Source organism: Anoplophora glabripennis, unplaced genomic scaffold, assembly GCF_000390285.2.
Source record: "Anoplophora glabripennis isolate ALB-LARVAE unplaced genomic scaffold, Agla_2.0 scaffold348, whole genome shotgun sequence".
NCBI lineage: Eukaryota > Metazoa > Arthropoda > Insecta > Coleoptera > Cerambycidae > Anoplophora > Anoplophora glabripennis.
Window position 1 is genome coordinate 329,124 of NW_019416574.1, and position 12,888 is coordinate 342,011.

The 12,888-nt window shown below is 32.0% G+C and overlaps 1 protein-coding gene across 3 annotated transcripts in view; it reads left to right on the top strand.

Annotated features, from left to right (window-relative positions):
* LOC108910223 (harmonin) overlaps positions 1-12,888 on the top strand; it is a 207,594-nt gene that overhangs the window by 90,627 nt on the left and 104,079 nt on the right. For all 3 annotated transcript variants that reach the window (XM_018714775.2, XM_018714777.2, XM_018714776.2), the window contains exon 3: positions 9,781-9,889. In XM_018714775.2, the coding sequence (XP_018570291.1) occupies positions 9,781-9,889 (109 nt within the window). The remainder of the gene's footprint in view (positions 1-9,780; positions 9,890-12,888) is intronic.

Consider the following 12,888-nt stretch of genomic DNA (forward strand, 5'->3'; position numbering starts at 1 on the left):
CATAATAATTTTTAAATATAAAAATTAACGGTCAAAGTTTTGCAAGAGTACGCATAAAGTGCGCAAACTGTAATCGACCTGGGAAGTCTGCTGGTAAAAGATTTTGGACTGGTGTAAAATGGTAGTAAAAAACTCTTCCTTATAAAAAATTTTTACGACTTACTTTTACTTACATCGGTGGTTCTAGCTATTTGCCTACTACTAACTGCGTTTTCTGCCTCCCGAGTTAAAATTTCTTCTTGGTCAACTGTAATAGTGCGCCTGATGTGTCCCACTTGTTCCTTTTAGGAGGAAACGTACCAGTCTCTCCCAGTCGATTAAAAAGGCTTTCGATTTGGCTGCCTTCTATTTTGATATAACTTTAAAAGCCTATTTAAAAAAATTTACCGCTAAATTAATAATAGATAGGTACTTAATCGTAATTTAATGCAACAGCATTGGAAGTTTCAAAGCTAAATATCTCGAAAACGGTGCGAGACAGCTATTTTCATAAAGTATAAAAAAGTTGGAAAATAAGAATTTGACATGAGAAGTGAGATACCTTAAAGTATAAAAAAGTTATGTTGTTTTTAACACATTCAATCTACTGCAGCTAGCACCATCTATTAACTATAACCAAAATGTGAATATATTTCAATTCCTCGACCCAAAGAACCCCAAACCCCAAAATTTCGTGTAGATATTTGCATTTATTAAGAAATAAATGAAAAAAACAAAAACAATATTTTACATTTAACACCCTGCATCGCTTTAACTATCAACTTTTGGACTAAGATAAGTTCGACTAAATCGTAATATTTTTGCTTCGAGACTCTACTCATGAATTTTGGTTCATTACCTCGGGGCACCCTGTATTTTTTTTATCTTTTTATTTACCTTATAATATTATAATATTCTGAAAATAACGCGGAAAGTTTCAAGGCACGCCCCTGCAGCAGTAAATCGTTAAAGTAGTTCCGGTAGCAGAACTTTATTGGCTTGTTCGTTTCTTGGAATTCTATCTCAACAAATATTGTACAAACTGTATGTTTAACACCTAAAAGAATAAAGTAAGTACAGGATAATTTCAGTGTAAATACAAATATTGCGGGAATAAAATTCTTATCAAAAAATAAGTGTAGCCTACTGTTAAAGTTGTGAATTAAAAAAAAAAAATCTGAGTAGTGCCTTTTGCATTTCTTAGTTAATTAGTTACATTTTAGATTTTGGTATTTTAAATTAATGTAATTTTTTTTCTAAGACCATACTATTGAACAGTGTTCAAACATTTTTAGTAAAGCCAAGTCTAGAGTATCTAGAGGGTACAATTTGTACAATATTAGTGTTACACTAATTACAACAAAAAAATGGCTTTATTTATAAATCTCCTAGTAATTTGCCATGGAAATTTGCCACCGTTAGGTTTTTAGTAGGTATACCTAGTCCGTGTTCCCGTTTTATTGCCACGCCATTGCTCGGTAGATATGAATTACTGCTTCAATCCAAACGACCAATTTTCTAGAGGATTTTCAGAAGTTGATAATCATGACATGTTCTTTATTTTCCTCTACTATATCACATTTGTGTAGTCCAATTATACCCACCTGGCTTTATTCAGATAAATTCTGAATGACGCTGAAAGAACGGGGATCTACTTAGGTGGATATATATGTTGTGGAGACTTAAATTTTTGTTAATAAATAAAAAAAAATTGACTAAAAACAAGAAATCTTTAGGCATTTACCTTCAAGTCATTTTTAGTGAAGCAACATCCATTTAACACAAATGTATTTATTTCCTTAGAATTTTTCCAACATTACTTTCAATCTTGTTAAAATAATGTATTTGACTAGAATACATAAGCTACGATAAAACTGATTTAACTATTCAAATATTTTTAGTCGAACAATATTGAATTCTGGCATTAATATTTAAATTTAAAGTAGTTTAGTAACAAATATGTTTTTAAATTTTTATGGAAGAGAAGATTCAATCTCTCTATGGACACCATATACAGGGTAGCCCATCGAAAACGTACCGCAAGGTATTACAGGGTAGTAATGAACTTTTCGGCAAAATCCAAAAACAGGTAAAGTTTGCTTCTGAGGGGGGCAACTTTTGGCGCAAAAAGCATAGCAAAATCTTCAACCCCCTAAGTAGGGGTGCTATCCCCAAAATTTTTTTAAATGGGAATGGGGGTCAAGTGGGGGGTCATTAGGAAGGGCTTTTAATTCTCTATACATCGATTCTTACTTTTTGAAAATCGATCCATTATTTTAGAAAATATGCAGCTTTGAAAATACGAACAATATTTTTGGCGAGAAATGCGAAAATCGATTTAATTTTACTTCAAAACTTACGGTATTAGCTTGGTAAATTCCTTCAAAAGAATTCGCTGGTTTTTTTTCTGATTTGCGAATTCTTTAGTCTGATTGTGGTGAGCAAAAAATTGTCCCCTTTTTGTTTCGTATTTAGATAGGCCACAAGAAGTTGCTAGATAACTGTCTTGTGACTTGTAGTTGAAAGGTACCAATACTACCGAGTCTTTTAAATTGATTAATTATGGTGTACTCAATTCCAGAAAGAGTAGAAATTATTGAGCTTTTTTCAAAAACAATGAATGCGGAAATCGGATCGCCGAACTGTTCAACCAACGGCATCCTGAGAAACATGCGTCTGGAAAAATTGTTCGCGAATTGGTGGCCAAATTTCGCGAAACTGGCTCCGTTCATAACAAAAAAAGGCAGGTTGAAAATCCGGTACTAAATGAACCTACGGAAATAGCGGTATTGGGGCAAGTGGCAATGGATAGTACCCTCGGTCACCCAACGTAAATCCTTTAAATTTCTTTCTCTGGGGGCACATTAAAAGCAAAGTTTACAGCACTCCACCTGATACCTTGAAAGATCTGCGAGGACGAATCATTAATGTATGGCGCGAAGTAACACCGCAAGTGCTCCAGAAAGTTCGACAACGGTTTGAAGACAACCTGTATCATTGTATGCAAGTTGGCGGACAACATTTTCAGCATTTACTTGACTAATACCGTAAGTTTTAAAGTAAAATTAAATCGATTTTCGCATTTCTCGTCAAAAATATTGTTCGTATTTTCAAAGCTGCATATTTTCTAAAATAATGAATCGATTTTCAAAAAGTATGAATCGATGTATAGAGAATTAAAAGCCCTTTCTAATGACCCCCCACTTGAACCCATTCCCATTTGAAAAAATTTAGGGGATAGCACCCCCACTTAGGGGGTTGAAGATTTTGGTATGCTTTTTGAGCCAAAAGTTGTGCCCCTCACAAAGAAGTTTGACCTGTTTTTGGATTTTGCCGAAAAATTCTTTACTACCCTGTAATGCCTTGCGGTATGTTTTCGATGGGCTACCCTGCATTTGCAAGTAACGGTATAAAATATACCTACAAAACATAAAAGGTACTGAAAAATTATTACAGACAAATCAAAATTTTTAGTACGTTTAATGTGTATTGTGTACCATTAAAGTTTAACTTATATTCAACATATATGCATTGTATGGAATAATGGTGGCAGAATGGAAAAGCAACATAATTTTCGGATATAAAGTATAAGCCTTCGTTTTGTTCTCATTTCTCGCCCGTATCCTGTGCAATATTTTCATCGTATTTAAGCTTATATAATAGTACATCGTCCTCGCAAAAAGTAATGTGACAAAATTAATGTCTAACCTGAAAGAAAAAATAGGAAACATCCATAGACAATAATTCTATCAAATTCTGAGATTAATTTAATTAATTAAATTAATTAAGGTATGTTTTGCTTATTTCTTTTTGTTACCCCTCCTTAAACAATGTTACTCTTTCTTTTATTCATTTACTTTGAACAAAAAGAAAGTTTACAGTAACGTCGCTGTTGCATTCTATATTTAACATTCTTATACAGAGTGAAGGTTGAATTTGTTACAAACATCGACAGTGGGAACAAGATATTTGTTGCTAAAAGATAATTATTGTTGACATTTGATAGTTGAAGTTTGATATTTTGAAGTTTTTGATGTAGCAATAGAGGAATATTTAAAACAGTTGATGGAAATGACGAAATATATAAAGGAAAATTGTTGAAATGAAATGAAAACTAGAATGAAAGGCAGAACAGTTTGCAAGAAATGAAGAATAACCAAAAATAATCAAGAAATGAGGAATAGTTGAAGGGAAAATAATAAGTTAAGTGATAAACTCGAAGATTCTAGTTGAAGAAGAAATTATTAAGTTGAAAAGTGAGTAATAGTGAAGTATGTGTAATCCACAACCATAGTAACCAGACTGGACGATTTCTCGCAAATTGTCTGTGTTGAAATGTCGTTGCGAAAACTCTTTTAGAAAATCGCAGTACAGGCAATTTTCAAAACAAAATATTTTTTGATCATAATCCTCACCATACATTTCACCCTATTCAATGAACAAAAATTTAGGATAATGAAACTACTAAAAGAATTAAAAAAAACTTTAATTAGCTTAATATTTTTAAAGTAACATAAAATCATGCCAACATACTTATTTTAATAACTAGTAATACGTACTTACTTGTCTAGTTTAATAAACGCCTCTGTTAATAGAAGTTCACACTTTTGTCGTCCAACTGGTCTAACTTCTTCAAAACGTACCACCACTTGAGCAATGTAATGATGATAGTATGCATAGGTTAACGTACTGTAAGAATATTTTAATAATGTGAAATATTTATTTTTTTCTGGTTATTAATGAAAAAAAATAAAATATGTAATAGGCGCCAAATATGTTTCAAATATCAAAATTTATTATTTTATTTCTCACTTTTTCTAAATAATAAACAAATAGGTTGTGTTTCTAGCAACTATTATCTGAACGATTTTCAAATAAAGCTAGACAGGGACGATTTCTAATATAATATTGTTTGTTTACGTGTGTAAAAATATATTGTGAGTGGGAATTTCATATTATTTTTGGAATTAATGTTGAATATTAACTGTAAGTCCGTGCTCAATCCATGTTAAATTTTATTTAAGTAAAATATAAGAGCACAGCTGCTGCTATTATTATAATTAACTAAAACATTATAGTCTTATATCGTTGTTGTCATTTCCCAATTATAAAAATGAAATGAATATTGGCACAGTCTATTGGAAGCAAAAGTAAACCATGATATGGTGACAGGCCCCCAAGACAATTCGTACATTCCAGGTTCGCAGTTTATTTTTATACGATATGGTGTAAAATATCTTTCATTTTAAAAGAACACTTTTAATTTAGCTCAAGAAAACATATGGTGTAGAAGCTGACTCTTATTGGCGATTATTAAATCGAATGAGTCAATCAGTACGTATCGTTCATTTGTTGGAACAAGGGGAAAGCGGAGAAGATAAATTTTGATATTAAAACTGCTACTTTTGCTATCTCCAAATATTTTGTCAATAAGAGCGATTAAATTGATTTTATAAAGTTATATTAATCATATGTTTATGTTTTTCATATTAAAAAAATTAAGCATGTACGTTTATCGATTCATATCGTAACTCAATAAATTTGAATAATTCAATTTTAAATATTTTCTTCATATATAAGTACGTATAATTTCGAAATATATGAAGATCGACCTATAACTTCTGTATTTTTGATGCTTAGAATTGTCTAGTTTGTGCTCTCTAAATTTGAACATGATGTTTTGCTATACAGGGTGGCCTGTTTCTGTATGCCTGTGGCCTGTATGCCAGTTTCCGATTCAAAAAATATATGAGTTTGGTACATAAACTATATTCGAAAAATGCTTCGTTAAGGAAATACAGGGTGTTCTAGATTGGTTTAAAAAAATCAAATTTATTAATTGTTGACAAACGGCTAAAGATATTTCAATTAAATTTTGTAAACGTTAACTACCATTGAAAGAGCATGTTTTGCAACGTAAAACATTATTTTTAGTTTTGCCAGTGGCGTCCGTACTAGCACGTTGCTGGATACTTCTAAAGAAAAAATTGGTACGCCACTGCTTTCGCATAAAATAAAAATCAGTTTTGGATTCTTCATTCAATTTGGAAGAAAAAAGCTATCTTTCGATTTTTCTGTACGACTCAACATTTTCGAGTAAATAAATAAAAAAATTTATGTTAATGAAACTGTAACAGGAAAAACAACAGATTTAATTAATGCTGGACAAAAACAACAACAACAAAATAAAATAAAAATGTAAGTTAAAGAAATTGCTCGAAACATGGTCCACCCACCTCAATACATTTTCGACATCGTGCAACTAATAAATTTATTGCAGCAGCTACTTCATTTGGAATTCGCCGCATATTATTGCAGGTTTGTTGAATCCCTAAAACTAAATCATGTTTTGTTAACACTGGAGTAGCGTATACTTTGTCTTTTACATTTCCCCAAACGTAAAAGTCCAGTGGATTAAGATCCAGTGACCTGGGTGGCCAGGCCACTGGTCCAATACCATTAACCACGTCATGATTCATATCATTCCTCCCTAACCGGCCAATCCAACGTTGCGGATAATTAGTATTTAGCAATTCTCTTACAGCTATTCCAAAATGCGGGGGCGCTCCATCCAGTTGTATCCAACTTTCATGCCTTAAGTTAACGGGTATATCCTCGACGTAATCCTGCAGGTTATTAGTAAGAAATTCAAGAAATAGTTCTGAGTTTAACCTTGGGAGTAGAAAATGTGGATCACAAGCATTATTATCAAAAACTCCCAACCAAACATGTACGGAAAATTCATTCTGAAATGATCGTGGCCGAATTTCTCGAGGATTTTCGTATGCCCAAACATGGATATTGTGGTAATTCGTTATTCCACGTCTACTGAATGAGGATTCATCCGTCCACAGAATTTTGTGGAAAAAGTCATGATTTTCTTCCGTCGTATTTAAAAGCCACTGGCAAAACCTCATTCGCTTTTCATCATCCCCAGGGTGTAAATCCTGAACAGACTGTAGGTGATATGCATGCCTGTGGTCATCACGTAATGTTCGTAATATTTGAGACTTGGATATTTGTAGTCACTGAGCTGCCCTGCGAGAGCTGAGCCTCGGATTGTCATAAAAAATACGAAGAATACGATTCCGATTGTTATTGCGACGGTTTCTGTTATGTTCATTGTTAACACGCAGGCCAAAGTTACGAAACTTTTGATGTGTTCCAATGAAGACACGAGCATCTGGAATTCTTCTATTTGGATAACGTCTTCGATATTCACGAAATGCCGCTTCCGCATTTCCATCACGAAATCCGTAACAAAAATGAATATCTGCGTATTCTTCGTTACTAAAAAGCATTTTTCAGGATAACACTAATAATAACTATAACAATAACAATAATTACAAATCAAATTACTAGAGAGCTAACTAAATATGACACAGATACTAATTAATTTGATAAATTTGTTATTTTGTGGTACTTATTCAATTGTTTTTCAAAGATCACTTTGAAAATGCTGAGTCCTACAGAATAATCGAAAGAGAGCTTTTTTCTTCCAAATTGAATAAAGAATCCAAAACTGATATTTATTTTATGTAAAAGCAGTGGCGTACCAATTTTTTCTTTAGAAATATCCAGTAACGTGCTAGTACGGACGCCACTGGCAAAACTAAAAATAATGTGTTACATTGCAAAATATGCTCTTTCAATGGTAGTTAACGTCTACAAAATTTAATTGAAATATCTTTAGCCGTTTGTCAATAATTAATAAATTTGATTTTTTTAAACCAATCTTGAACACTGTATTTCCTTAGCGAAGGATTTTTCGAATATAGTTTATATATCAAACTCATATTATTTTTTGAATCTCTATCGGTCCCTGAAGTTTCCGCATCGGAAACTGGACCACCCTGTATATTCTGAAAATTTTGAAATTGTTCTAAATTCTTCTCAGCCTTTATAAGATATAAACTTAAGATAATGTCTAGTTTTGTGAATATGTTGAAGCTACGAAACCATGCCCCGCCCTAATTTTCGAGGGTGTTGAATCCGAATTTGAAGTCCGTTGAATTTCTAAACCTGCCCATCCTCTGGCAATTGGTCAAAAATCACCCCTTTTTCGGGCTCTAGCTATTAACTCAACATATGGGATGTATTTTTGAAGATGCTGATTACGAATATGATGATCACGACCCATCCCAACTCTAGCAACCCCAATTTAATTTTATAGAATTGTTATTCCTTTTTTAGATTTTTTTAAGGGTTGTATAATATTGTCTCGAAAAATTACCTTGTTGAATTCCATAAAAACAGGTTGAGGGCAGTTTTGAATTATTGAAAATATCAAATGCTTAAAAATAAATGAACTCGTAGAGCTGCCCTACTGGATAATTTTATTAATATATTTTTTATATTCAACGTATATATTAAATTTCTATGTATGCGGCTAATATTTCTATTATTTTGGCGGAAGTAGCCATTACTGGGAAGCTATTTATTGTACATTAGTGGAACAAAAGTATAGGATCCCGCATAAGTGGAAAAAAATTGTAGACAACTGTAAATATAACTAAAGATAGAAAAACAATAAAATAGGATGAATAAAATAGGAGAATAGCGTCCGTGGCAGTTGTCAGTGATTGAACATTTTCGGTTGCCACGTCGCGTCATCCTTTAAACTTCTTGTCGTTTCGAGAGACCCTTCTTCAGAACAAACTCTGAAACGGTTTCAGAGTTTCTTCTGAAGAAAAATGCTTAAACCGATGACGTGTCAACTAATCTGGAAACTATTCAACCAATAAAATATGACCTAAATATTTCAATGTTGCACTTTTTCACTGATTAAGGTACGTATTTAGAGAAACTGCTTTAATAATACAGATGTATACTAAGATGGAGACCTCATTTACATAAAATTATATAGTATTGGAAGTTTCGGAAGACATTTAAATTTCTTAATGACGAAATTGACTTTGAAATATTAAACTCTTTTTGATCCATTTAAAAAAGAAAACAAGGCTCCTTGACTTACAGATTTGTTCACAAGTTTGTTTCCGCAGCTGTCTCAAACTTTCTTCAATCAAATATATTCAGCCACTTAAGTTGTCACGTACTTTCAGCGAGTTTAAAGTCACGAAGCAATTGGACGAATATATCTGGTAGTTCCAAATCTGTCCTCAACTCCTGCAGAAACAAACCTAATGTTAGGTTAATGATAAAATTATGAGATATGGCTTTACTAAAGTCTAAGAAAACTAATAATATTGCACACTGCAATGAATCTTAATAGAGCAGCGAAATAAAAAAGGTGTAATTTCCTTAACTTACCACTTAAAATAAAAATTCCAAATGGGAATAAACCTCAGGACAAGCTTTTAAATGGCACAAGAACATGAACATATTGATTATAGATAGTACGTGTCTATTTATCATACTTCTGCACACGACACTTCTATAGAGCAACCCTTTTGTGAGTTTCTGGCTTACACATTATGAGTTTTATGAATTCCTTGGTTTATTTTTTCTTTTTAGTGTATTTTAATAAATATTTTTTTTACATTTCATTTATTTCCAGTACTAAGTATTTATGATTTATTTATTATTGATTTTCATTTTTTTTGTTTGAATTAATGAAAATGTATGTACTGCATGGATTTAGATAATTTTAATTAAAATTGTTTTTTTCCTTTTGATTGAGTGAAAGAGCATGTGTAAGTTAAATTATATTTTCAAATAAATTATTAAAATAAATGCACATTAGGCCTAATGAAATCAACTTCTAGACAACGAATGGTAACGTCCATTTGTTACTTATACAATTACATAAATGGTAAATTATTACAATTTCTTTTATTTCAGGTGGGAGATCAAATTATTCGTGTAAACGGGTTTCCAGTTGAGGATGCTGTTCATAAAGAAGTTCTTCAACTTATTTCAAACCACACCCATCTTACGTTAAAAGTTAGAAGTAAGTAACTGATTATAACCAACATATAATTAAAGTTCAGATATTTGAAGAAAACGAGGCAAAACAATTCAATAAGCGTTACTAGTTTGTTAAAGGGCTACTAGTCGTCACATTACTTACTAGCCAAGGTTTTCGTGATATCGCCCGTCCAAAAGATGGCTTCTTCACCACTCAATAATTCTTTCTCCTTGTTTTCTCATTGCCTCAACTGTTAAGTTAAATATTTTGATAGCATTTGATTGACTAAAACACTAAAACTTTTTGATAATTATTTATTTAATTTCAATGATTTCGATAACAAAAGCCGACAAAAACAGGTTTTTTTATAATAACTAACTAACTTTTATAATAACTCAATTGCGTAGTGTTTTTTAAGAATAGCCTAACCTGATCAAGAATAGTACCAACCTACGCATGCGGCAAACCTTTGGGAGGGTTTTAACACTTTCGTAAGGGTCCATCCAAGTTTTTACCACTTCTGTGCTCAGCCACAGACCTTTTTTGGCCTGTGTAATGAATAACAATTGTTGATGTAACTAAAAGAAAGCTGATAGTTATCAATTAACCACTCATCTATTATGTACAGTTGATTGTTATTGGTATTTTTAGATTCCATGGCTAGTTATTATTAGAGTCGACAACCAAATAAGATTGTTTAGGAGTAAACGTTAGGTTGAATATAGGAAGAAAGACAATATGTTTCATTGTTGTTAATTCTGCTCATGATTTCATCGGCTTCATTTAACAAAAAAAAAATAATAATTGTTTGTTCGAAATGCAAAAGTAAAAAATCATTTTTACATAAATTTTTGAAGAGCACTGCCCCAAAAAAGTTCCATGATAATTACTATTATTTAAAACTATATTTCAAACAAAAAATTACCATATTATTTTGTGAAGCAATTTCAAAGATATTTTAAATTTATTCGACTCCGTAATAATCTTTAGTTTGGTTAAAACAGTAATCCAAGTTTCATCAATCCAAGCCAAGCACAGTCAGAGATGTTTAATAAATGTAAAACATTTTTAAAACGTCAACACCCTGTTCCCCGAAAAACAAACCACTTTCTTTGGACCCTTGATAAATTAAGACATTTTGGTTAAAAACGATCAAAGGAGCAGCCTCCTGAAGTTAATGATGATAATTCTGTTTTTATAAAACAGTATGGAACACTCAGAAAAATATTGGAGAAAATTTTAAATGAATTTTGACTGATACTTACTTAGTAGCAGTAAAAGTCCTTATTGGTAGAAACCTTTGGTACTGCCAGTTCAGATAAGGTTACCTGTGGTACTTCCAAACATCGCAGTTGAAAATGAGGAGTTGTTTTTTCGTGATACTCCTTTTTTTAAATATACCTTGTTATATTAATAATTATAATTAAATTAGGACCGACTGATATTGCATAGTTTTCTCTATTTATATGAATTAATTATTTTTGAATAATATCAATACTAACTGAATGTGACAGACATAATCAGGCGAATGGGACATGGATAAAAGTACTTAATAAACAGGAAGTTCTGATTATTGTTATTAATTTATCACTTCAAGGAAAAATTAAAAATCAATGAATATTTTATCTGTATACACTCAATCCGTATAGAATGTAATATAACTGCTACTTAACATGTACGGCGTAATTAATAAAATGTTACGTTTTACCTTTAACTATAAAATTGAAGTATCCTTCATTTACACGAATGTTTCATGTTTCTTATATTTATATAAAAATAAATGAAAAAATTAAACATATTGCTTCTGAATATTCTAAGTTATTGCTGACTCAACTTACAAGAAAAATTTGTACATTTTTCGAATCACATGGAAAGAAAAGTAAGATAGGGATATAATGCGATTCATATTGAATGTTATTCGATATCTGAGACACTTTTACAGACAGATGGTTAAATTTGGTTAAAAATGCATAATTTGGAGTGTAATACGAGGCATATCCACAAAATAAGTACCCAATTTTTATAAAATCAAAAAGGCAGTACCTATATTTATGAAATAATTTACATATTTTACATATTTACATCAAACAGAATTTTTCGACGTATTCGCCTTCAACTTCAAAGCACTTTGTGAGCCGAAGAATGAGTTCTCTAATACATTAGTCAAGAAAATCTCCCGCCGCCTTCAAATAAGAGAAAAAATGAAAATCAGAAGGTGCCAGATCAGGGCTGTGAGCGGGGTGATGATGTTCGAACCGAACGAATCCAAGAGTTGCTTTGTGACGTTAGCTGTGTGGAGACGTACATTGTTATACAATAAACACACTCCCTTCGTTAACAGTCGCCTTCATTTGTTCTGAATCACCCTGGGGTGAAAATTTAATTAGGCATGATTTTTCTCCTTTGTTCATTATGAGCCAGCTATCTACCTGCTCACGACACTACTTGTATACATTACTACCATTCATCACCATTCATCACATTATCCCCATAAACAGTTTTGATTTCATTAAAAATCTGGAACGACGCCTTTCCCTTTGTAAGAAGAAACCGGATTAAGCTATTCATTTCGCAACTGGCGGGATTTGGAATAACGGCACTCATTTCAACACGCTACTACAACAACAGTTCTCAAATAAACGGGAGCGCGCTCTCCTCCCACATCTTGGCCTTGAATGCAATGTTGCCAACTTTGTTGAAAACAAAAACCACAGAGCATCAGAGACTCGGTACTCTTACTTGATGGATAGACCAAGCAAATTAAATTTTTACTCGAAAAAAGTCCTATCCGCTAGATTATTGTAAAATTGTTTAAAGGAACATAATACAAAACATCTCTCGTCTCGTGAGTCAAAAACTTTTATTAGCTAACTTTTCTATTTAAACAAATAAGTGAGGAAAACAGTTTTTTCACTTTGCAGGGAAAACCATCAATTTTAGCGAAAAGTGACTCTCAGACAGCTTATAGGGAGTAAAATTATCTACAAAATAAGACTGGTTAAATTAAAATCGGTTAATAAACAAAAAAGTTATTGCAAAAA